Source organism: Sorghum bicolor, chromosome 1, assembly GCF_000003195.3.
Source record: "Sorghum bicolor cultivar BTx623 chromosome 1, Sorghum_bicolor_NCBIv3, whole genome shotgun sequence".
In the NCBI taxonomy this organism is placed as follows: Eukaryota; Viridiplantae; Streptophyta; class Magnoliopsida; order Poales; family Poaceae; genus Sorghum; species Sorghum bicolor.
Genome location: NC_012870.2, coordinates 6,735,940 through 6,762,308, shown reverse-complemented (window position 1 = coordinate 6,762,308; position 26,369 = coordinate 6,735,940). Strand labels below are relative to the sequence as shown.

Sequence of the window (26,369 nt, the reverse complement as noted above, 5' to 3'; positions counted from 1 at the left end):
TCTTTATACTTCTGCTCATCAGCTTGTGTGCTGCTTTGTGCAATAACATAACGCAACCTGTCGTTCCACTTCTTTACGTCACGTCTGTTATCTCTAGTCAAATTACCTTTGCCTCTGTATAAATAAATCGATCAAAATCTGAACAGCACATGGCTAGTTTATATATATAAAAAATCTGAACAGTTTGAACTGAAGAAAACTTACCTTTTTTTGTTTCTAGTTATTTCTTTTTCAAATTGTAACTGAAACTTGTCCTCACCAAACTGCTTGTTAACTCTATGAACATTATGAGGTACTGAAATATCTAAGTAGACCAAGTCTGTTTTTGCTCGCCAAATATCCTTGTGTAGAAAGAGTTCTGCTTCATTCTCATTATTCTCATTTTGATCCGGATATGGTTGCCAACATATTTCCTCTAACTTGGTACTTTCAATATCCAAGACATACTGCAGATAAGTTTGTTTTGGAGCTCTGAATTTCTTCAAATCCGACCATTTAACACATCCTCGAGAATGGAATCGAGGTTCCACCATCCCGAGTGGAACACGCATCCAGAACCAAATCTGAAGAAAAATGAGGCAGCCCCCCACACCCACTTTTCCAGTAGTGCCACCTGCCCCTGTAGATTGAGATGCAATTTGGAGCTCGGTGCATAGATAAGCTAACATCGCAGAGCCCCAGCTGTACTCTCCAGCATCATGCCCCTCTAACAGAAGTGGCAGCAAATAAAAATGAACCCGTCCGGCGCTTTTATTGGAGAAAAGAGCGCATTCTAGAAGGCACAATGTATATGCAATTGCATATCTATTAATCTCTTCAGGCAATGCACCTTCTGGCAAATTGTTGAATTTTTCCCTCAGCCATCTTGTCTCCACATAGTTGGGCACTTTGTTATTTTTCTTTGGTATTTCTACTTGAAGTAGATTCTCGAAAGCAGAGTGACTGTCAGCACCCATGTTAGCAACAACAGGTTTGCCATCGATGGGCAGACGTGTAATCATTGCAACATCTTGCAGTGTTGGTGTCATTTCCCCCCAAGGGAAATGAAATGTGTTGGTGTTTGGACTGAATCTGTCAATGATGGCACTAAGAAGACCATGATTCAGTTTTGGTAGATCTTGAAAAAACTTAGCAAATTTGAGAAGTTTGACCTCTTCCAAGTAAACATTATATTCTTCTCTATACTTAATCACTGAATCTGGTGAGGTTTGACGGGGCTTGATTGGATCAGGCAGCACTCCTTGAAGTATTTTTGATTGTCGTAGGTTTTGGGCAAGCACCACCATCTTCCTGTATCAAAAATTCACAATAGCAACACTCAACAAAAACTAACTTTTTAATTGTAGTCATGCTAATCGGCTCGAGGAGTGATTTCTAAAAAAATCAAGGGCTCGAGGAGTAGAACAGCTCTGGAGGGGGAAAAATTGGTCTTCACGCAACACAGATTGCTACCTCTCGCTACTGGCACCCCCTGGCTCCTCCGTTGCCATGAGGTATCAACAAGAGGAAGAGGAAGAGTGGGAAATGTGGAATCAAATGAACTCACCACGATTGGGCGATTCGACTGGGCGGAGCAGAACGGATTTCGTCGAGGACTCCGTCGAGGAAGTCGGCAGAGCGGATTCCGTCGAGGAAGTCGGTGTGCGCGACTGCGGTGGATTCCGTCGGCCGTTGTCGAGGAACCCACTTCTGTCGATCCGTGTTGCAAGAGGACGGAAGAGTTAGATCCGTTCCTTTGACAAATTAAGTCCGGCCGTTGTATTTGGTCATTTTCTAGGGTTCAGGTTCAGGGTTTGAGCCGATGGCGGATGGATGGTGGATAGAAATTGGGCTGACTGGCTGCTCATATTAATAAAAAACAATTGGGCTGCATTGTGCGGCGGTTCTAGGTCCACGGCCCAGCCGGCCCAGCCAAAAGCATTGCATAAGGACGGTTTCAGGCGATCCGTCACTTCTAGCCAAAAACAATTGGGCTGCATTGTGCGGCGGCGGCGGGCGAGCAGGAACGGATTCAGCCGATCCGTCTAGGTCTCCGTCAGCAACTGGCGGTGGCGGGCGGGCGGGCGGGAGCGGCGGCACGGGTCACGAGGAGGCGCGGCGGCGGCGGCGGCGGGCGAGCAGGAACGGATTCAGCCGATCCGTCTAGGTCTCCGTCAGCAACTGGCGGTGGCGGGCGGGCGGGCGAGAGCGGCGGCACGGGTCACGAGGAGGCGCGGCCGCGGAGCGGAGACAGCAGGCAGGCAGCCAGGCGACTGAGGCGAGCACCGGCAGGCAGGTAAACACAGGGAAAACCATAATCCCAATTTTTTCCAAATTGTTCAATGTTGAATAGTCCTAATCCGAAATTGCTCATATTTGTGTATTTTTGGTTGTCAAGTAGCATGTCGAGTAGCATTGGTAGTCAAGAGATTGGACAGTATTCCCATTTTTTTTTTCAAATTGTTCAATGTTAGTCCTAATCCGAAATTGCTCATATCTGTGTATTTTTTTATTGTCAAGTAGCATGTCGAGTAGCATTGGTAGTCAAGAGATTGGACAGATTATCCAGCAGATTCTTCCGCTTGCGAATGATCCTAAGCATCTAGATGAGTTTAAGAATCATTTTGAGGTGTTGTTCAATCACCTCCGCCTCAGTGATCCTCCTGTACCTTTGGACCTCAATCAAGAAGCCCTCACCGCTTTTGGCCTCCAAGACTTTGTTAACTTAAGTCTACCCTCCAGAAGCAACCAAGCCAGACAGCTGATTGTAGAATTCGTTAGCTTCACTGAAAGAGAGAGTTCCAGTGTCCGCCAACAGGTGATTGAGATAAAGGAAGTCTTCAATGCTGCTCTCAAGCTCCCACCCAGTGTTCTAACCGAAGCCCCAGCTGGTGTAGATCCTGCAGTTTTACAAGCAACTGCTCTTACACTCATGCAAACATATGTGTTGCCACATTATAGTCTAAAAAAATATACCAAAAAAATAAATCAAGCTTTAAAGGACATTGAAGATGGGAAGGCATACAGAGTGCACTTTGCCCAGTTGATATATGAAGAAGCACTAAGGGAGATCAAAACATTGATCTCTGAAGCAACAAGGTTCATCAAACGTGACGAAAATGCTAAGGGGTGGGATTGTCTTAAGAGAAGTTCGAAGAGTCAGAAAATGGTTGCTCGATATAGAAGATCAGTCAACTACAAGTGGTCCTGCAAATTTAGTCCATTTTGGCACAGGTTACTTCAGGAGAACTTTGGCACAGAGGCCTTTACAGAACATGTCAGAACATTATGTATTCAGCAAGAGGAACCGTGGGAACCGTGGGAGGAAACCCCTGAAATAAATTTTGAGACAGATTATGTAAACAGTAATGATGACCCCCATCTGAATTTCTCGGGATCCCAATCCCTTGGCTCCATCCATGATGATCCCCCTCCCAACAGTCAAGACGCTCCCCGATCCCTTGGCCCCATCCATGATGATCCCCCTCCCAACAGTCAAGACATTCCTGGAGAGGGATCCATGAATGAACGCATTCAGCAAAATCAAGTGCGTGAACCGTGGGAGGAAACCCCTGAAACAAATTTGAAGACTGGTGAGGAAAGGACTGCACCTGTGACACCTCACGAGTGAGTATTATTTTTTTCCTAAGAAATTTTGTTTATTTATGTTTTATGCTTCTGACATTATTTTTAATGCTTCTGAAATGGGAACAGCATATGCTACGGGAGGAGGAAGAAGGCGCTGGTGGAGCCAAATGAACCGACACCTCACGAGTGAGTATTATTTTTTTCCTAAGAAATTTTGTTTATTTATGTTTTATGCTTCTGACATTATTTTTAATGCTTCTGAAATGGGAACAGCATATGCTACGGGAGGAGGAAGAAGGCGCTGGTGGAGCCAAATGATCCGATACCTCACGAGTGAGTATTATTTTTTTCCTAAGAAATTTTGTTTATTTATGTTTTATGCTTCTGACATTATTTTTAATGCTTCTGAAATGCTTCTGATCCCCCTCACGACAGTCACAGTCGTGGTGAGGAGGAGGAGGAGGAGGAGGAGGACGAGGAGGAGGAGGAGGTGATAGGTGAAATAACAGACAGTGGTGGTGAGGAGGAGGTAATAGGTGAAATAACAACACCTCATCGAATAACAATACCTCGGTTGTTTCATGGAAACGTAGGAGGTGAAATAGCAACTGGTAATCGTATAGATACTGGAAAAAAGCGGATATGTAAGCCGAAAGTCATTTTTACTCCGCCAGGCAATTGGAGACCTAAAGCTAAAAAGAGGAAACCTAATGCTACAAAGAAGAAACCTAGTGCTACAGAGAAGAAACAGGAACCTGCTGATGATAATAAGAAGAAGAAGCAGAACAAGAGGAAGAAATGTTGACACTTTCCATGACAATTTGGGAGGAGGTCGCCCTCTCCGCGCTCGCCCTCTCCGCGCTCGCCCTCTCCAACTTGTTCGGCGCGCCCTCTCCAATGCCCTCTCCAATGCTTCAAGGCTGGGTGGGCGTTACACACACAAAAAAAAAAGGCTGGGTGGGCCGCAGCAACTCGCGGCCTGCTATGCAGCCTGCCACGCCAGCGCCCCACTTGGGCCAGCGCGAGTACTAGGATAGTGGGCTGCTGTGGCTGGGCCGGTGATGTCCTTTTTTTCTTTTTCTTAATTCCTTTTACCTTCTCTATTAAACCAGTGATGAAAATAAACAATAATAAACGTTGCTCGATTGAAGGCTGAATTGGGTGAAACGTTGTTGGACACTGCGAATATATTGAAGTTTATGGAAAAAGAGGAGAACAAACATTTGAAGGTCAAATGTTTTTTCAACATTCTCTTTTCAAGATTTCTAATGCCTACCACTTCACAAAGTATAAACGTACATGCAGTGATGTACACAAGGAATTTGGCAAGCCTCAAGGAATATAACATGTGTAAAATAGTGTATGAGCATCTCAGGGGTTCTATCAAAATTTGGAAGGAGCAGAGGCAGAATGCAAAAAACAAGGCGGCATCACTTACTATGCCTGGTTGCCCAATCATAGTTCTGGTAAGCATTCTGGTGCTCTCATCAATTACTAGCTGTATATTCGGATTTGGATTTTTTTTTACCTGCCCAATCAATTACTAGCTGTATATTCGGATTTGGATTTTTTTTTACCTGCCCAGCTAGCTGTCATCTTTGGATTTTTTTTATCGTGCTTGAGTTGCCTGCTTCATATGGATTTGATGTGCCTGCTTCACAGTTAACTTGTTTAACTGTATATTCGGTTGTCAGGGATTTATTATCGATAATTTGAAACTGACGGATAGTGTAAACAAGAATCGTCCTCGGCTCAATGAGTATGATATGGCGACTTTGATGGATACTATTCGTAAGGCTAAGGTCAATGGCAGGATCTCCTTCGAGAACTTTGAGGTATTGATCATCTCTTTATCTTGAAAGCATACTATGCCGTACTTGGCTTCAAATCTTACATCTTCTCTTCAATTTCCCATTTCAGTTGAAATCTCTAGAGGAGATCTGCTATGCGCAATCATCAAGATTTTGCATCCAGTCCGCAGTTGACTCCCAAGATGTAAGATCTGCTATGGTGACTTCTGCCGTGGTAACTTTGCCTGAGTCTCAAGAAGCTATCCAGTCCGCAGTTCAGATCCTTTCTTCAGTGCAGAATCCTGAATCTTTTGGAGTTGACCAAGCAAATCTTGATGCATGCATAGCTGGATTATCTGCATTGCAGCCAGTTGGTGCTTCCTGCAGCAATGTTGGTGCCTCCTGCAGCATTTCTGAAGCTGCTGAAGCTACCAGCACAAAGAAGGCTGATGAAGAAGAGACCATTGCATTGCAGCCAGTTGGCTCTTCCTGCAGCAATGTTGGTGACTCCTGCAGCATTTCTGACAACACAAAGAAGGCTGCTGCTGCTGCGGTGCCTGAAGCTGCCAACACAGCTGTGCATGAAGAAGGGATTTCTAAAGCTGCCAAGTCAAGAAGCCGTGCTACCAAGACGCCTGGTCTACCAACAAGGAGGAGCGCGAGGCTCAATGCTGCTGCTGTTGAGCCCAATGCTGCTATTGAGCCCAATGCTGCTGTTGAGCCCGGTGATGTAACTTCACCAATTAAGTCACCAATTAAGAAGCTAGCCAAAAAAAATAAAAAAAAGTAAGAAGAACGTTGATGAGCCTAGTTCCCCGTGCTACTGCAAGTTGCTCCCTAGCTATGACGCAGCAGGGTGTCATTGTGTCACCTCTGCTGTGTTTTGAGCTGTTCTTTTGCCCCGCTGTGGGTGTGTGTTAAAACTTTGTTATATTCGTATGTCAATGCTGTCGTACGTCAATGCTGTTCTCCATTGAGGTTGCAGTCAACCGGAACGGTCATTAGAATAAAGAAATGTCGTCGACAAATGACATTGCATTAACTCACTCCATCTACCAACAAATGTCGTCGTCGTTGTCGTCATCTATTTTCCTACTAGGCCAAAGGCAAGTTTGCATGGCGATATGACCGATCTCCTTACGGACTCGAGGACTGCATCATAGAACTTGAGGTCGCCGTCGTCGAGCGCGTAGGAGACGCAGAGCCGTGCGCCGGCTCGGAGATCACGGCACTGGGTGTATTCCATGGCCTTGGACCACACACGAAACCTGGCGCATAGCACTCTCCTGGTCTCTTGGCCCTCCGCCAGAGCCACTAGAGCAATAGCAATGGCACCCTCCACGAGCTCCCTCAGTCCCGCAACCCTAGCGTAAATCCTGCAGGGGCACGCCATGGATCCCGCTGCCTCCACCCGCGCTAGTAGAGCTCGTGACGTACATCTGCATGCCTGCGCCTCCTTCCCCTCCCCTCATCTGCATGCCCCTGCAGTGCGTCTTCTTTTCATATCAGCCGCCTCATTGCCGTCCCCAGTTCCCCTCCCGTGCTCCAGCCGCCCGCCGCAGGATATAGGGACAACATTTTATTAGGAGCAACATAGCGTTAATTAGATGCAACATTTCATGAGGAGCAACAAGAGCGATCATTACATCACAAATTGTTTAACAGGTCCTGCATATACCAGAAGCCGAGAGCACCTCCAAAACAACACGGCAAGCAAGCATCTACACTAAGCTAAAAGAGCTGAGCCACATCGCGCATGCGCTTGCACGTCAGGTTGAAATCCTTCGTGTACTTGGCTTGCTGCGGATGACTTTCCTGCTGCGCTAGGTGCGTCCTATGAAAACCTGTGCGGCATAAGCTCTTCCCCCTCTGGAACGATCCCTTTCATGTGCTGGACACAAATAAAAGAAAAGGTCACATCAGATTGCAATGCAAGTTTCTTTTGAATAAAGAACACAACAAGTCCTACAAGCAATCAAACATATAAACCAAAATCATATCTCTAGAGGAAGATAATGTAACTGTAATTAGTTTGCAACATGGGAGGATTTAGGAAAAAAAACTACTTGCATGACAACACAAAATGACAATATTGGGAAAGTTGGATGATGGTCTAACTAGTATTTCGAAACAAAATGACAAAGTCTTTGTAATCAAATCTGAGAATGAACTGATTGGAAACCACTTTTCCTGAGGCAATGTCGCTAGCAGAAGGCCTGTTCCTTGGACCTGTTCAGCTTGTGGGCGAGGAGAATCAACAAGCAAAGCTACCAGCTGTGTATTTGTGTAATGAATCAGGTGGGATAAGCTCGAGCTTCTGTTGACCAATGGCCTGCCAGCAGTGGTTTGCACTTTGTAGACTCCGGCCAAGCATGTCCTCGTGTAGAGTGGAAGAGAAGGGCGAAAAGTCGAAGGAACATGATGTGATACCACACAGCTAGTAGCTTGGTGGGTAGGTATAAGATTACGATTCGCTTAATAATGGATTTTTGTTTCACGTGGGAAGAGACTTGGTTAGTCTCAATGTAGAATTTTATAGTATTATTTCCAAAACTATCATATTACATAGAATGAAATAAACCTTTTTTATTAGAGAGTTTCATTTTATAGTTTTATAGACATTTAATTTTATAATTGAGATATATTTGATATTCGTGTCAAAAGAGTTTTATTTTTTTATCTTTATTTTAAAAATCTATATTATAAAAATACTTATGTGACAGCTCATTTGCAAATAAAACTTTAATAAAACTGTCTTTATCAAAGGATACGTTCATCGGCACTTGAGATCTTACCACTCCAGGCCCGGGATGGCGAGGAATGGGGTTCCCGGGACGGCGAGAAATGGGGTAGCAACGAATCCTGAATTTTTCATTTGCTCTTCTGTTGCACGGTCGATCTGGGAAATGCTCCAGTTTTGGATCCTACAACCTGTGCAATTTCTGGCGATTGCTGCCGAACCCTACTTGTGAGTCGTGAAGCCGAGAGTCGAGACAAGGCCTCACAGGAGACGGGCTAAACTAAACAAGTGGGACTGATCTAACCAAGCGATAACCACTGCAATAATATAAGGCCAGTCCCAATGCATGTTTCATGAGAGTGTCATACACATTAAATAGGGTGCCACATAAGCAAAATTGCTGACTTGACAGGGTCATTAAATGAAGAAGTTTCATCAGATGAGAGAGGAGTTTCATCCCCATGAAACTCATCTGGCTCGGTTACCTAGTTTAGAGTCTTGGTAACTGTGTCATGAAACTACTCCCTCCGTACCAGCCCATTTAATTTCTCCTCAGAACTTTCGTGGTCCACCAGCCCATTTAATTTCTTCTAGGGAGTAGTACTTTGTTGCATGATAATTGGTTGAGTCTGTTTAGTTGGCATTAAATGCAGCTCGTTGGAACCAGAGAACCATGACTTAACGTGCATGATTAAATAGTGGAACTCAAATTAATTGAGGGTAGAATGGTCTTTTGTTTGCCATACTAATATGTCTGAAATCTGCTAGAAATAGCAGTATTTGGTGACGGAGGGAGTATGCATTGAGACTGGCCTAATACAATCTGATCTAATCTACGGGAAGTAGCACAGTAATCCTCCACTACCAGGATCTATCGTTACCCGAGATGGAAATGGCGGCGATTGCTGCGGAGAAGACGACCCAGATGACGCCAGACAGCTTACCACTCTCGGAGCCTTGACTACACACTCCTCCCAAACTGCGTCGGCGGGTCTTAACCCCGTGAATCCCCCAATTTTCGCCGCTCCAATTCGCCCATCCGTCCGCGCGCCCCTCGCCGACCGGCCGCCGGCGTCCTCTCGCCGGGGTAGTCAGTGGCGCACGGCGCATCGCTGTTGCTCCCTCCGGCCGGTTCCTTTCGTGTCCCTCGCTTTTGAGCGGGCAACGTCCAAGAGATATTATCGCTGCCGCTCCGCTGCCCCGCGCAAGGCCGCTCGCTGTCCCACTCGCGCGCCACGCCTGACGCCTCGGACCCGGAGGTGTATTCCCTCTTCTTCCCCCGTGCTTATCCGCGGCGGAATCCAATCCCCTCCCTCATCACGTCCTTCTCCCAGGCAAAGCCCCCTCTTTTTGGGCGTATGCCCCCGCTGGCGCGCCTATGATTCCCGCCGATTCATCCGCCCGCTCGGTCCAGCAACCCTTGCTGCTGCAGTGCTGCGGCTAGTTCGGTGGCGGGGAAGGAGGAGGAGGAGGGATCTTGCAGTGGGGCGAAGCGGAGATGTCGTCGCCGTTGAACAACCGGGGGACGTGCTCCCGGAGCAGCTCTGCGCGGTCCAGGCACAGCGCGCGGGTGGTGGCGCAGACGCCCGTGGACGCGCAGCTGCACGCCGAGTTCGAGAGCTCCCAGCGCAACTTCGACTACTCCTCGTCGGTGAGCGCCGCCATCCGACCGTCGGTCAGCACCAGCACCGTCTCCACCTACCACCAGACCATGCAGCGGGGCCTCTACATCCAGCCCTTCGGCTGCCTGCTCGCCGTCCACCCGGACACCTTCACGTTGCTCGCCTACAGCGAGAACGCGCCCGAGATGCTCGACCTCACGCCACACGCGGTCCCCACCATCGACCAGCGGGACGCGCTCGCCGTCGGCGCCGACGTGCGCACGCTCTTCCGCTCGCAGAGCTCCGTCGCGCTGCACAAGGCCGCCACCTTCGGGGAGGTCAACCTGCTCAACCCCATCCTCGTGCATGCCAGGACGTCGGGGAAGCCCTTCTACGCCATATTGCACCGGATCGACGTCGGCCTTGTCATCGACCTTGAGCCGGTCAACCCAGTTGACGTGCCAGTCACTGCTGCGGGTGCGCTTAAGTCGTACAAGCTCGCCGCCAAGGCCATCTCCAGGCTGCAGTCGCTGCCCAGCGGGAACCTGTCGCTGCTGTGCGATGTGCTTGTCCGTGAGGTGAGCGAGCTCACGGGCTATGACCGGGTCATGGCGTACAAGTTCCATGAGGATGAGCATGGTGAGGTCATTTCCGAGTGCAGGAGGTCTGATCTGGAGCCGTATCTTGGCCTGCACTACCCAGCCACCGACATCCCGCAGGCGTCCAGGTTCTTGTTTATGAAGAACAAAGTGAGGATGATATGTGATTGCTCTGCCACTCTGGTGAAGATCATTCAGGATGATAGCCTAGCACAGCCTCTCAGCCTCTGTGGTTCCACCCTCAGGGCTTCCCATGGTTGCCATGCACAGTACATGGCAAACATGGGTTCTGTTGCATCGCTTGTGATGTCAGTGACTATAAGCAATGATGAGGAGGAAGATGTTGATACCGGGAGTGACCAACAACCGAAAGGCAGGAAACTGTGGGGGCTGGTCGTCTGCCATCATACAAGCCCGAGGTTCGTCCCTTTCCCACTAAGGTACGCTTGCGAGTTTCTCTTGCAAGTATTTGGCATACAGCTAAACAAGGAGGTGGAATTGGCTGCTCAGGCAAAGGAGAGGCACATCCTCAGAACGCAAACCCTTCTTTGTGATATGCTCCTGCGGGATGCTCCTGTTGGGATATTTACCCAGTCACCTAATGTGATGGATCTAGTAAAGTGCGATGGAGCTGCATTGTATTACCAGAACCAGCTTTTGTTGCTCGGATCAACACCCTCCGAGTCAGAGATAAAGAGCATTGCCACATGGCTGCAGGAGAACCATGATGGTTCAACTGGGCTGAGTACTGACAGCTTAGTGGAAGCAGGTTATCCTGGTGCTGCTGCACTTCGTGAAGTTGTGTGTGGCATGGCGGCTATAAAGATCTCTTCCAAAGATTTTATCTTCTGGTTCCGATCGCACACAACAAAGGAGATCAAGTGGGGTGGGGCTAAGCATGAACCGGTTGACGCAGATGACAATGGCAGGAAGATGCATCCACGATCTTCATTCAAGGCCTTCTTGGAGGTGGTTAAATGGAGAAGTGTTCCCTGGGAGGATGTTGAAATGGATGCTATTCATTCTTTGCAGTTAATATTACGTGGCTCCCTGCAAGATGAAGATGCCAACAGAAACAATGTAAGGTCCATTGTAAAAGCTCCACCTGATGATACGAAGAAGATACAGGGGCTACTTGAACTAAGAACAGTTACAAACGAGATGGTCCGCTTAATTGAGACAGCAACCGCCCCTGTCTTGGCTGTCGACATTGCCGGTAACATAAATGGATGGAACAATAAAGCTGCAGAACTAACAGGGTTACCTGTAATGGAAGCCATAGGGAGGCCTCTGATAGATCTTGTTGTTGTTGATTCTATTGAAGTGGTTAAGCGGATTTTGGACTCAGCTTTACAAGGTTTGTCACTATGCTTTCAGTCAATCTTTTTGTGGTCCCCAGCTTAGTTTGAATGTGTCCATTTTTTCTGTGACAGCTTAATGCCTCCTCCTTGTTTCAGGAATTGAAGAGCAAAATCTGGAAATCAAGCTTAAAGCATTCCATGAACAGGAATGCAATGGTCCAATAATCTTGATGGTTAACTCCTGCTGTAGTCGGGACCTTTCAGAGAAAGTCATTGGAGTTTGCTTTGTAGGACAAGATTTGACCACGCAGAAGATGATTATGGATAAGTATACTAGGATACAAGGAGACTATGTTGCCATAGTAAAGAACCCCAGTGAGCTCATCCCTCCCATATTTATGATCAATGATCTTGGTTCCTGCTTAGAGTGGAATAAAGCTATGCAGAAGATTACCGGTATACAGAGGGAAGATGTGATAGATAAGTTGTTAATTGGGGAGGTCTTCACCCTTCATGATTATGGCTGTAGGGTGAAAGATCATGCTACTCTAACGAAACTTAGCATACTGATGAATGCAGTGATTTCTGGTCAGGATCCTGAGAAGCTCCTTTTTGGTTTCTTCGACACAGATGGGAAGTATATTGAATCCTTGCTGACAGTGAACAAGAGAATAAATGCTGAGGGTAAGATCACTGGCGCTATTTGCTTTCTGCATGTGGCCAGTCCAGAGCTTCAGCATGCTCTCCAGGTGCAGAAAATGTCTGAACAAGCTGCCACAAACAGTTTTAAGGAATTAACTTACATTCATCAAGAATTAAGGAACCCACTCAATGGCATGCAATTTACTTGCAACTTATTGGAGCCTTCCGAATTGACAGAGGAGCAGAGGAAACTTCTTTCATCTAATATTCTCTGTCAGGACCAGCTGAAAAAGATTTTACATGACACTGATCTTGAAAGCATTGAACAGTGGTAAGTGAGAATATAAAAAGCCTATGTGCTTCTCTCTAGTTATCTTTACTTTGTTAAAGCTTATTCCAGCATCTTATCTTCTAGGCACTTTAGTGGTTAGAATATGCCGTTTAGTTGTTGGGCTTGTTATGCTTTTGCTGTATCAAGTACTGCTATTGCCTATATATGGAACTACAAGCAACCAGTGTTATTTCTGCCATCTAAACCAATTCCCAATTCCCCAATTGTGGTTCTTACCTGTCCAACAGTAAGTTCTGTATTGTCCGAATCATCTGTAGCAATGTTGATTTGATTATTTCCATTGTTTTTGTGGCAATTCTAGAAGGGATCTATGAAACAGCATACACTATACATAAAGATATACTTGCTTTCATATTCACATGATGATTAGAATTGCTGAGACGTGAAATTTTTGTTCATTGTACTAATGCTTTGTAGTGTTAAAGATGTATGCATATATGCATGACAATTTTTACTATTGATAAACAAATTCTTGCTGTCACAGCTATATGGAGATGAACACAGTAGAGTTCAACCTTGAGGAAGCTCTTAATACGGTCCTAATGCAAGGCATTCCTTTGGGCAAGGAAAAGCGAATTTCTATTGAACGTGATTGGCCGGTGGAAATATCACGCATGTACCTTTACGGGGACAATTTAAGGCTTCAGCAGGTCCTAGCAGACTATCTGGCATGCGCCCTTCAATTCACACAACCAGCTGAAGGACCTATCGTGCTCCAGGTCATTCCCAAGAAGGAAAACATTGGGTCTGGCATGCAGATTGCTCATTTGGAGTTCAGGTAATATGCCAATCTCATCTTGGTCTTTCGATATCAGAAAAAGTACGCTTATAAGACAAGCGAACAATATTTTCAGCCATGACTTTTCAGACCAGCAAAAAGGAGTGTATGTTGCCGGAACAGATAAGACCTAATGCGCAAATCTACTTCTGAATATCTTAACTCCTGATAGTTATGTTTCCTATCACTGCACCAGCCAAGATGCAGTGATACATGTTTTTTTTAAAAAAACAAAATGTAGTGATACATGTCACTTCAGGCATATAGTTACACTTTGCAGTTTGAAACAGTGGAAATGATCCCTGTGTAAAGTTGATGCTGTCCCTGCCATTCTATATACACTGCAGTGCGGTGAATGTAAGTAATGGTGGTTAATGGGAGCTGTGTAACTGATTGACTCAATGTGCAGGATTGTCCATCCAGCTCCAGGCGTCCCCGAGGCCCTGATACAGGAGATGTTCCGGCACAACCCAGAGGTGTCCAGGGAGGGCCTCGGCCTGTACATATGCCAGAAGCTGGTGAAAACGATGAGTGGCACGGTACAGTACCTACGAGAAGCCGATACCTCATCGTTCATCATCCTGATAGAGTTCCCAGTCGCCCAGCTCAGCAGCAAGCGGTCCAAGCCTTCGACGAGTAAATTCTGACACTCATGCTCCTGGAACTGCAGTGAGAGTTCGGCCGTGTCAAATTCTCGGGTGTAGTTGGTCAACTGACTGTGCAGTCTGAAACATCGGTTGGTCAGTTCTGGTATCTTAGCACGTCTGTGTAACGCGGGTAGATTTGGTTGTTTGTATTTGGAGAGATATAAAGCTAGCTGGCTAGGTGTAACGTAACTTCGACCGATAACTGTATGTGAATGATGAGCTGTGAGGATGAATAAAAGCTTCACTTGTGTTCTCTATTGCTCTTCTGAAAAGCCCTTCACTTGCGGTGTTAGCATACACATATACCCTGTGATTTGGAAACTATTGTGGATTCCTGAATTTTTGACTGTACACTCGGCATATCTTGAAGCGATGGAATTGTTGAAGGTTGTCTTTGACTCTATTTGCTTGTCTAAGTCGTATTTTTTCTACCAGGTAGCGGTATTTTTCTCTTATAATAAATTAATGAACGAACAGCCTTGAAGGACCTTTACCTTCGCCCTCCACCCCTCCCTCGTCTCTTTTGCTGGTTCCGCTTCCGCCACCGCCTATAAACCTACGCAGATACATACTGCTGTTACCAAATGCATCGAATATCCACAATTTTTTCTAACACTGATCTAGAACTAAAATAGAGAAAAAAAAATAATAGAAAACAAAATTAGATACGTATACATCCTAGCTGATACCCGTGTTACATGTTTTAGCTGGTATAGTACCGATTAGATTTCCGGACATCCATTTTCACATCTAATTATAAACCGGATAAAATAAAAAATGAGGGCAGTTTGCGTCACTTGAAGGGTGGCTTCGTTGTTGGGCTCTTGAAGGCCCAAGCAGTCCAACGGAGCCCACTAAGCCCAGTTCTGTTCCTTCGCGATCGACTAGCGCCATGGCGGGGAGGGACAAGAGGCGGCGAGCGGCGCCGCTCGAAGGCGACGAGCAGCAGTTGCGGCGGAGGCAGGAGGAGGCGGCGCTCCTCCTCCGCAGGATCAAAGGTTCCGTTGCGCATCTCCTCGATCGCCTGCCCTTAAACCTTCCCTCTTCCCTGTAGCGTCCGGAGCTGACGCGTCACGCGCGGTTGGGGCTCGGCGCAGGGCTTGTGCGCTGGGTCGTGGAAGAGGTTGCCGCCGGTCGTTCCCCGTCCATAGTGCTCCACCGGTACCGGAACTACTGCTCCGCCGCCGACTCTGCGTCCCCGTCTCCATGGTTTGGCTCCCGCCCCGCTCCCGAGACCATCTCCTTCCTCACCATCACATCTCATCCCTTGCCGCGCGCTCGTGCGTTATTGCAGTGCCTGCAGCTACGACGTCCCCGTCGGCACGGACGTCCTCTCCCTGCTCCACAATGACTACCACACCTCCCGCCTCAGTATGAATACATCTTAATCAGTGGCGGATCCAAACGGGGGGCTGGGTGGGCTCCAGCCCCCCCTATAAGTATGATTTGTCCATTAGATTAGGGTGAATTAGCCTTAAATTTTTATTAATTTCTAGCTTTAACCCTATAAGTTTATTAGGGCTTAGCCCCCCCCTTGGCCTTTATCCTGGATCCGCCACTGATCTTAATCTTTACGTTTATGTGATCACATACTTTCTGATGCGTTGTTCATGCGTGTAGATGTGCTCCTGCGGGTGCTGCTTGTGGTGCAGAAACTCCTGCAGCAGAACAAGCACTGCTCCAAGAGAGACATCTACTACATGTACCCCTCCATCTTCGTAGGTATGTGCTCACTGGCTGCAATGTTTGCTCCTCTTTCCATTATATGGGATTACTAGAATTTGCATGTATCTTGGCTCACTGCAGAAGTAGCAGTTGTTGACCGTGCCATCAACGATATCTGCATACTCCTCAAGTGCAGTCGGCACAATCTCAATGTGGTAGGTCGGTAGGTGCCACTAGTCTGCTGTCTTTCCAGAAGCTTCCATTGTGTATTGTAGAAAAGACTTGTGCCATCTACGATGTTTGCTCGTTCACTAGTATGCAGCACCATGACTGTTACATAATGTATAATGTCTTAATTTCATAACCTTTTAGCTGACAGAATATTGTGCTCCCTTGGCTCTCTGCAGGTTCCTGTAGTGAAAGGGTATGAACTCTACCATAGAGTTGAAGCTCTGAAGATATGTTTGTTTTTTATTCTTCTATTATTTTAGGACGCTTCATTTTTTATAACTCAAACCAATCAGTTTTTTTTGTTCCTTAATCATCCTGTGTGCTTCTTTCCTTTATGTAAAGAAAGATGATCTGGATGTGTTTGATGAACTAGTGGGGCTGGGAACCTGGTTTCAATGTAGTCTTAGTTGTTTAGGTTTGTGCATATGAAGAGGGGGAAGAAATGAAGCCACGATGGATCTGTTGTCCTTCCCAGTTTCAGTTCACAAATTTGAGATATTTTATGACATGGGACATGTCTGGATTCATGATGAGTTATCTTTGATTTATCTGAATACAAAAAAAAACTTCCATATAGCAGAACTGTTCACTATTCACGATAGGAATTTGGAAATTCTATTATGATTTTCCTATTACACTTTTGCTGTTACTTGCACAGTTTTTACTAGGTTTGCAATGTTGTATTCATAGAGCTATTTGTTTATTTTTATTCATTTTTTACCTGTGTGCACATGTCTATACCCTCTATTATCCTAGTTTGGTGATGGGCTGGATAAGATTCGTGGAGGGTGAAAAGAAAGTGTATTGTATAACAAATGTCAATGCTGTAAGCTTTTATGTTCCCCGTCCCTAATTTTTGCTAAGTGGTTTATTTATAAGATAAGATTCCGTTTAATTAGTTTGCTTTTACCTTCTGTATATTCAGGCTTTCTCCATCCCTGTTGATATTGAGGCAATCAAAGGTTTTTCCAGCAACTTTAAGAACACAACTACCTTTGTGCTATTGTGAAATGTTTGGGAGGGGATACTGAAAAATTAACTCTTTCCTTGATTTTTTTAAGCACACTGGGCAAAGTCAATCTGAACAATTTGCCCTTAAATGGTACCATAGACCATCAATTCAATGTTTCTTTTTTTTGAAGAAATTCAGATTCATACATTCTTAATTAACTAACTACTCTCTGTTCCAAGTTATAGTTTACTACTTCACTTTAGCTTTGTCCCAAGTCAAACCTCTCTAACTTTTATCAAGTTTATAGAAAAATGCACCAACATCTAGAATATCAAACTAGTTCCATTAAATTCTCCATGAAATATATTTTGATAATGCATTTATTGAACTTGTAGATGATAATATATTATTTTCTAAAAAATTGATCAAAGTTAGATAAGTTTGACTTAGGACAAAGCTAATGTGAACAATAGTTTGAAACGGCGGGAGTACCTTTTATCTTTCTGCAATTTATTTCCAATTAAATTTTTTAATCGAGTTATCATATGGTTGTTTAGCAAGTCGGATTTTGACATGCCTACACCTCTACAGCAAAGCTTGGCTATCAATACAATTAACAATCTATATCATGTTTGGTCTTGAATAAGTATGACCTTGAGTCTCCTTTTACTCCCCGTAATTTTGCAAAGGCTTCCTTTTGTGTTATACAAACTTTGATTTCCTAGTTGTCTCATTTTTTTCCCCTCTTGCAGATGTTGTTAGTGTTGCTCACTACATACTTGTGGTTGAGAAGGAGACAGGTCTTTAAAATTTTCTGTTTGCATTTAATACTTTCCACTCTTTGTACAATATGCCTCAGTAGTCCCTTACTCTCTTTGCAGTTTTCCAGCGTCTGGCCAATGACAAGTTTTGTGAAAGAAATCGCTGCATTGTTATTACAGTAAGTAGCAACTCTCACCCAGTGTTATCAATTCTCATAATGTTTCTTTCTAGTTTCATGATGTTGCACTGTCAACTCAGGGAAGAGGCTACCCAGATATTCCAACAAGAAGGCATGTGCTCTTTATTCATTAAGTTCCTCTTGCATATTTCCCAACTCTATCCCAATTTTACATTCTTTTTTTCCATCCTAGATTCCTGCGGTACCTTGTTGAACAGCTGCATCTGCCTGCTTATTGCCTAGTGGACTCAGATCCTTATGGTTTTGACATTCTGGCTACCTATAAATTTGGTTCCTTGGTAGGCATGATTTATCTAATGCTGCTATGCTCATTTATTGCTCTTATGAACTTAACTTCCTTAACAGGTTCGCATGTTAAACTTTCAGTTAACGAATTCATGGACATGATCATATACTACACCTTTTGTCCTAATTCACCAGCTTGCCTGGCCTCTTTGCACTTGAAAGTTCTATTACTTTATGAAGTCCCATTAGCAGTAAGGCTGTGTATTAGAACGGTTCCTGTTTTTCTAAAAAAAAAAGAGTATACCCATTTTTCTCATCTTATTCACGAAATTTTGTCCTATTTTTAATGTCAAGCATGACCTTTAATATTTCTTTTTACTCTTTGAAACCCAAGACTATGGCATATTTACTTGTGTTAATTTACCAACCTCTGCTACTTACTTCCGCAATTTCATTCTTCAAGCAATTGGCACATGATGCAAACTTGTTGCGTGTGCCTGATATACGGTGGCTTGGAGTCTTCACATCTGATTTTGAAGAATATTGCCTTCCAGACTGCTGCCTACTTCATTTGTCACCTGAAGGTGAATAAACTGGAGTGATTCAAGTGCCATACGCACTCCTCTTTTGGGGAAGACGTTCTTTGCTTTCTTGTTGTATGTCAAATGCCAACCTGTGAAATCATGTTTTCTGCTGCACAGATAGGAGGAAAGCTGAACGTATTCTTGCTAGATGCTATTTACACAGGGAAGTCCCAGAATGGAGGTAATGAAGTAATGAACCAGTTTTGGAGTTTTACTGGGTGATGAAATCTGATTTGCACAGTCATCATTCTTATGATTTAGTGTCTGGAGTTTAAGTTTCTTCAGCTCCAGATCTTTAGCTTCAATAACTGTATAGCTTCCTCTCTTTACCAGTAGAGGCAAAATAGTTGCAAGCACTTCGTACTTTTAGGCCTTGTTTAGTTCCAAAAGATTTTGCAAAATCGACACTGTAGCACTTTCGTTTGTATTTGACAAAAATTATCCAACCATGGACTAACTAGGCTCAAAAGATTCGTCTCGTCAATTTCGACAAAACTGTGCAATTAGTTTTTATTTTTATCTATATTTAATACTCCATGCATGCGTCTAAAGATTCGATGTGACGGGGAATCTGAAAAATTTTGCAAATTTTTTTGGAACTAAACAAGGCCTTAAGATATTATTAAATGCATCATTTACATATCAAGAATTTGAGTTATTTTGTACCTTTTCTCTTAGTTTTTTCTTCCTGAATTTCACATGTATTCTCTCATTTGACAGGTCAGAGTTGGAAGCAATGTTGCAAAAGGGTGTCAAGTTTGAGATTGAGGCACTATCTGCAAATTCCATTTCCTTTTTATCGGATGAATACATTCCCCAGAAGATCAAACAAGGCATGCATTTATAAGATTGGACATACCTGTACCCGTCCAGGACGTGTCTTAATATGATCTTTTGTTTTACTAGAGTTATGTCCTTATGTTGCCTTCATGGCTGATCATCTGAACAAATGTATCTTTTAGGTTGTATATTTCATGTTATTGGAAGTTAAATCGCTGTAAGAGTTGAGATACAACTATTTGAATAGAAGTGCTTACGTTTTCTCAGAAAAAGTCAGCCTTGTGAATTGTGATGGCAATCTTGCTTAATGTTATGCAACTATAGATGCTCTATCCCATAGGATCTGAGCTAATTTTTGCGTTTATTCCTTTTTTCCTGAATGGTCTCTCTGAGCATCAGATTTGTTGCTTGCCGACAGATGCGGAGCCAATGGTAACAAGTCTAAAAGTATCCACCACTATTCACAGCTACATAACAATTTTCGCATCATATGCTGGAAACACGGCAATGAGAGGGGCAGAGCTAAACCAACTTCATAAATGTGCAGGCTCTGTGTGGAAGCTCGGATAAACTTCCAGCAAGTGTTTGCTCCTTACAGCCTAAATTCAAGTTGTTTTGGAGAAAGAGTGGGATACAATTTCTCAATCGTCTCATTTGCATTTTTACAAGATTACAAAGTTACATATGGACAACAGAAATGCTACAACATCAACCAAAACCATTCAATCAGCCAAATCACATATGCACCATCAGTCAATGGCTGGTTTGTGCCAGATTAAGGTCGTAAGTCGAGAGTGTGCCAGACTGGTCAACATCAAGCTGGTTGAACTCCTCTAGAAAACAAGTTATCTCCTCTTGGCTGATCTTGCCCAGCTCTTTTAGCTTGTAAAGTACAAATTCAGCAGCACTGTACACATCAACTTCCAGATATCAGCATCATTGATACCAAACACTTCAGAGAAAAAAAAATACTAATATGGAAGATGGGTGCTGAGATGAGTTATAAGTTATGCACTTACACAACTTGTCGGTTGCCATCTAGATCAGCTGCCTCGAGATCCATGGTTGTTATCCTCCTGGTGAGCACCCATTTGGCCAGCATTTTCTGCCGTCGTTCGGTGTAGAGCTCAGCAAGGTACAGGAAGAATTGAGCCATGATGACAGTGCTCGTGGTTATCCAAAATACTGCAAAAACGCGGCCCAATTTGGACGAGAAGCTTTTATCCCCATAACCCAGGGTAGTGATCGTGGCACAGACACAGTAAAAGGAATCAACAAGGCTCAGCTTCTCAACCTTCCACAGAAATACAGTCCCAGCAACAATAACCATAGCCAGAAGCAGAGCGACAGTGTAGAATTTGTACTTTATCTTATTTGTTTCCATTGCCCTGAGCATTTTGGCCTCACTGCCCTTCATATTCATGTGCAGTGCTTTGAAGAACAACACCTCCTGTTTCTCAACAAGGTAATCTGCCGCTTTGCTGATGAAGAGAGCAATGACCGCCATTCCTGTGAAGACGAAAGCGCAAGCAAGCAGCTTTGTTGTGTCACTGTTTGGGAAAAGATCCCCATAGCCAACTGAGGTCATTGTGACAATAACGAAGTACAAGGCGTCAAGCACTCTATTAGTTGTCTTCCCAGATAACTGATCCATAAATAGATAAAAGATGATGACACCCACTAGCAGGTAGACAAAAAGGAGGAGGCCTACAAGCCTGAAGCTAGGCCTTATCTCCTTGAATAATTCCTTGGCTTTAAGCACAGATCTGTTTTCTGCAGGTTTCTGATCGGTGGGATCTGAGGGAGTTGACCTGCATCGCCGAAACCGTTTAGCTCCTTCTGACGGCTTCCTTTTCAGCACATTAGGAGGATCCTCTATCAATGCTTGCTGAATACTGTCATCAGCCATCAGCTTAACCTCGACCTGCGGCAATGATGCAATCACGTTCGAGGACCTGCAATTCAGAGAACTGAGTGCGTACTGACATATAAGATGACAGGTAATTCAGAAAGAATATATTTGGGGATATGCAGATTATCAGCGAGACATAAACTACAAACAAACAGGTTGTACAGATGACCGAGCCTATTTAAAATTGAGATACCATGAACCCAAATTGAACAGCAGCGAGAGTCATGATGAAATATTATAGTACCGTTGTCCACCTATCATCAACAGTTTAAGGTGAGGCAAAACAGAAGGGATTGTGCGAAGGCGAATTCATATGGCAAGGCACGGCAGCCTGATTTGGTATGACATTTGGTTGGCCCTTTACGGACCGGAAGGGCAACCTATCCCCATTATCTCCGCCTGTCCCTTTCTTTCTCGGTCAAATTTCCATGATGAGGCCGTCACTATCCTCATTCGTTGAGATCGGATCTCTGGTGCTCTAGTTAGAGTGAAGCTGTGTAGCTTACATAGAAAAAAAAAAAAGAAGTCCATGAATCGATCAAGAGTTGCTTCTGGGACGAACATGTAAACATTGAGGTGGGATGGATTTCAACTATTGAAACAACGTTGGGAGCAGAGGCATTACGTTTCAGAATTCACTCGAGAACAGCTAATTCCCTATCCAATCCAGAAACGGGGGGGATAAAAAAAAACTAGTTCTGCTACAACCACAGTCCAGAGTCCACAGATATGGATATGCTACAATCACAGATACGGACATGCATAGACTGAAGCAGCACTTGTACTACTTGCAAAGGAGATTTGATTTGGCATCAAGAGACTACGAACAACTCGCGGAGCTTCTGTACCTCTGGGAAAGTCAGATCGGGTGAGCGGGACTGGATCCCGCCGGCTAGGGAAGCTCTTCGCGCGCCTCGTCTAGCCCGCCCCCTCCGCTTCTCCCCTCTCCGGTGTCCGCGTCGCCTTCTGTGAGTTTGTCAACTCGAGCTGGGCCGAGAAGATCAGCGCCGACGTGCGCTACGCGTGTCTTCCGCGTCCTGTTTTAACGGAGATGAACTGGAAAGGCGCCAAGGCGGCACCAGGGCGCGCGCGGACCTATTTACCGACCTGCTCCTTCGGTTCTGGTCCTCGTCCTTCGGAGGACACGGAAGAAAAGAACCTACTGGATAAAAAGCTGCGCAGGTCCGTTGACTCTCACATTGTTTTCTTTTCACCTTGAGGACGAAGAAGAACAGACGCGTATACATGACGGTGACTCGTGGCATTCAAAGATAGAAAGTAACCTCCCGATGGTGCTCGATCTGCTTTCTCAGCTACGAATACAGTATGCAACAAATTTAGGCATTGTTTGATGAGCCAGAGCCAGTTACTAGTTAGATTTTCTCAACAAAAAAAGTTACTAATTGGATTACAAACGGTTAAATTAGGTAAGGTTATCTAGCTAGTTGACTAACAACTAATTGAACACTTGAGTATTAGAGCTAATTTCAGTTAAATTTTAGCTACCTAATAATTAGCTTTTGTATCCAACATGCCCTTTATTTTTTCTTTCAGCACCTCACTAAACCTGCTCAACTTTTGTTGTATTTGTTTATCTGCTGGCTCAACGGACTTCTAAGTTCTAATTAATCATATGAGTTTATTTTGCTATATCAACTCAATCTATATGTACACCACGTGTATGGTAGAAATTAAACTAACTTACACCTTAATCCACCATTAAGGTGAATACTAGTGCATCGAAACAAGCCATACACAAAACTATCTCTCTCCTCTTATAACCTAACAAAAGAATAAAGTTTTTAGGAGTCGAGGCAGTCCCTCCTCTTGTAACCTAACAAAAGAACAAAAGAAGCGACGAAGGAGAAGGCGCGTCCACACTCCTTTTTCGGAACTAGCACAGGTGCCACCGTTGCGTATAGACCTGCGACGATGGTGGCCAAAGGAGGCGGCTGTGTTGGGACTTTGGTCGGTGGCGGTGGTGTCGCCCAGGCATTGCGGAGGGACCTGGGTGGATTGCTGAATATATTTTTATAATAAATTTATCTGGAGATATAAATGTTGCTAATATTTTTCTATAAATTTTGTCAAATATAAGAATGTTTAGCTAGCACAAACCCCTATAGTGACACTTTTTAGGATAAAGGGAATAGGCTTGGCTAACAAATGAAACAACATCTTAGTCCCTTGTTTAGATGGGCTAAAACCAATTTAGGCTAAAAATTATCACTACAGTACATCAAACGGGCTCTAGGTACATCATATATAAAAGAACAGAGAAGCATACTGCCCACTTTTATGGTATTAGAAAACAACAAAATTTATTAGCATAGAAGAAAACAAGAGCACTGTTGTTTTCTCTGTCAGATCATGCCAACGAAATTTTCCTATCAAGTCTGAAACACATCACTCTCTGAAATGTGGAGGTGCCAGCATAGCAAATACTCCATGGTCGAGAGAGGGATGTGTTCCAGAGTCTGGAGTCTGGAGTACTGCCGAAGCAGTCGAGCTCGGCTATTGGCGTCATGCCAAAACAAACCATCGCCATTGCCACTCACCATGGTCACCGGTCGGAGTGCTCTCATCAGCCATGGCGGCATGGCCACACTCCCAGGGACCGGGGTGGCCTTCGTCCTCGTCCACTTCTTTTTCTCTCCATTTTGCAGTTGCTTCCAGCAGTAAATCTTTGCGGCCGTCGTTCAACGCAAATGGAGAAAAAGGAGGGAGCTGCTTTCATCGATGGATGGCACGACGCAGAAAGGAGAAAGCTCCACAAGACCACGATTGATGCGACCTCTGTGACGTCGGAATGTCCTGCCCCTGCACACACATACCAGACGGCGGCTGAAACAGAGCCGCGAGAACCAGCCAATGGAGGAGGGATTAGCCAGCGCCCAGTGAGCGACCGGACTGGAGGCACCGATGCCCGATCAAGAAGTGCGGCAGGCGCACGGGCACGGGCACGGGCACGCTATCTAGCTGACAGGGCCGGTTCTGGAGGCATGCGCCCGTGCGCTGACGCTGACGGAGTTCGTGCGGTGCGGCTGCTCCGGCCGGGACCGACGACCCAAAGCCAAAGAGACTGCTGGTCGCGACCGGCGAGAACAGCACTACGGAGTACTACGAAGGATGAAGGCATGACGCGACGTCGTTTCTCACGTTTTTACGTCACTTTATTAACTGTGGTCAAACTTTTACACGGGGAATTGGGGAAACATGTAGTGCAAACTTTTGCTGCACCACTACATGCTTTTCTACGACCATGCTATCAACTTGTTGTAATCATCAGCTGTTTTGTCGTGAATCGTGTCGTACTCGTGATATATAGAAACCTACAATTGTGAGTTTGTTCTAAGTTAATTTTTTTCCAAATTTAACTAAATTTATAGGTAATAGTAGAACTGTGCTATATGGATTTGAACGACAATTATCATATATTACTTTCTATAAGAGATGATAGAATAAATATTTTTAAAAAGTTATATTATTATATTTTTGAAATAGCAAATGTGAAAAATCTTGCAATTAGATCTATTATGCAAATGAAACACACTTTAGATCAAACATGCAAGTAATGTTTCTTTTTTGCAAATCAAGGTATAAACAGATACTTAAATATGCATGCACATTCACCCCAACAAACGCACTTCCTAAAGACTAAGATAAATCTCAAAATTAACAATGTCACCATAGACATCTGGACCTAGATTGATACGTCGCATACCTAAATTTAGAAAATTACGAGCACATGCACAAGTCCACATTCCATCATAAGAGCTACTCTAAGACGCACTTATATCCTTTTATATTGATAAGAATAGAGATTTTGGTGAAAACTCCCTGTTCGTATGAACTTATTGGCACTATTTTGCACACAAATCAGCACCAGCAGTAGCCAAATTTCAACGAGCCGAGAATAGGCTGTTAAAAATTGATTTTGGCCAAAACCCCTTGTTCGGTTAAACTTATCAGTACTACTTTTCCAAGAAAAACAATGTTTTTCTATCACAACATATCAGCATCAGCGTAGCCAAATATCAATGAGCTGAGTAGGCGAAAATTGTTGGAGGGCTATTTTTTACGGTAATCTCTATTCCTTTCATTACAAAGAGATATAAAGAGCCTCTTGGACTTGCTCTAAGGATAACCAGCTGAGCTATGACCTAGTCATAATTTTTCATGAACACAACATATTTGTTTTAACGGATTTTGCTCCCGCGGCCACGGAGAGTCAAACCTAGGATGTGAGGTGCTACCGAGACTCTTAAAACCACTAGGCTACAAGCCACTACGGATATATTGGAGCTCTTACCTAGATGATATATCAATGATACTCATTCGATATTGTAAATTTTATTAGTTTTATTACAATTTAATAAAATTTAGGATTGTTTAACTTAGAAAAAGTTTAGAATCTTTTATATATATTTTAGCATAGGAACTAGATCTCCAACAATAAGACTGGGACTGACAATTGACTAATTTCATCATGAAACAAAACAAGAAAGCCTATCTGGTAGATTTCTTACATTAAACGGAAGCACATATGAGTTGGGTCGGTATCGTGGGGACTGTTGAAAGAGTGAATGAGTGGCACACAGCAGCTAGCTAGGCAGTGACAGGAACCCAACCGGAATCTCATATTGGAGTGTGGGTAATGGACACCGGGGAGGCCCCATATGTGTTGACGATTCTCGCCCGGATTCAGTTGTAAAATGCATTATTAGCTCCCGTCGATCGAGCTGGTCATGTGCCTTGCTTATACAAACGGAGATGGTAGCGACACCGACGTGCGTGGATCCTATCAGCTGTAGAAATCTGAAATCCCATTGGGTGGAATCATGCATGGGAAGTTGGGAACCTTTGCTGTGCAGTCTGGTCAGTGGCGGAGGGAAAGGGGGGCTGAGGGGGGCCTGGCACCCCCAACCTTCCCATAACTCTCTTAATACACCTCATAAATTAGATGTTTAATTATCTAATTTGCTAGTTAATGATATTATCTGTACTAAGATTTTTATTCTTATTTCATATTAATCTCTAAT

General features: G+C 44.4%; 3 protein-coding genes across 7 annotated transcripts; 2 read left to right on the top strand and 1 right to left on the bottom strand.

Annotated features, from left to right (window-relative positions):
- Nucleotides 8,969-14,274, top strand: LOC8086232 (phytochrome C). The gene is made up of 4 exons (XM_002466396.2): nt 8,969-11,654; nt 11,755-12,571; nt 13,077-13,370; nt 13,780-14,274. The coding sequence occupies exons 1-4, from the start codon at nt 9,596-9,598 to the stop codon at nt 14,015-14,017; spliced, it is 3,408 nt and encodes a 1,135-aa protein (XP_002466441.1). The 5' UTR covers nt 8,969-9,595; the 3' UTR covers nt 14,018-14,274.
- Nucleotides 14,864-19,687, top strand: LOC8085927 (meiotic recombination protein SPO11-1). Of its 3 annotated transcripts, XM_002466395.2 has the most exons (15): nt 14,865-15,015; nt 15,115-15,226; nt 15,312-15,388; nt 15,638-15,739; nt 15,824-15,897; nt 16,090-16,106; nt 16,670-16,739; nt 16,839-16,875; nt 17,618-17,665; nt 17,747-17,805; nt 17,886-17,917; nt 17,999-18,104; nt 18,515-18,635; nt 18,753-18,816; nt 19,356-19,687. In XM_002466395.2, exons 1-15 carry the CDS (start codon nt 14,910-14,912, stop codon nt 19,480-19,482), a joined length of 1,152 nt encoding a protein of 383 aa, XP_002466440.1. In that variant the 5' UTR covers nt 14,865-14,909; the 3' UTR covers nt 19,483-19,687. The 3 variants fall into 3 exon arrangements, with proteins under 3 accessions (XP_021304292.1, XP_002466440.1, XP_021304286.1); XM_021448611.1 differs by lacking the exon at nt 17,999-18,104; XM_021448617.1 differs by lacking the exons at nt 17,886-17,917; nt 17,999-18,104 and having other exon boundaries at nt 14,864-15,015.
- Nucleotides 19,924-22,532, bottom strand: LOC8086231 (two pore potassium channel a). 3 transcript variants are annotated; one of them, XM_021448624.1, is made up of 4 exons: nt 22,176-22,532; nt 21,572-21,828; nt 20,435-21,370; nt 19,924-20,322 (listed from the first exon to the last, which is right to left on the bottom strand). In XM_021448624.1, exons 2-4 carry the CDS (start codon nt 21,586-21,588, stop codon nt 20,169-20,171), a joined length of 1,107 nt encoding a protein of 368 aa, XP_021304299.1. In that variant the 5' UTR covers nt 21,589-21,828; nt 22,176-22,532; the 3' UTR covers nt 19,924-20,168. The 3 variants fall into 3 exon arrangements, with proteins under 3 accessions (XP_021304299.1, XP_021304305.1, XP_002463865.1); XM_021448630.1 differs by lacking the exon at nt 21,572-21,828 and having other exon boundaries at nt 20,435-21,385; nt 22,176-22,530; XM_002463820.2 differs by lacking the exon at nt 21,572-21,828 and having other exon boundaries at nt 22,176-22,529.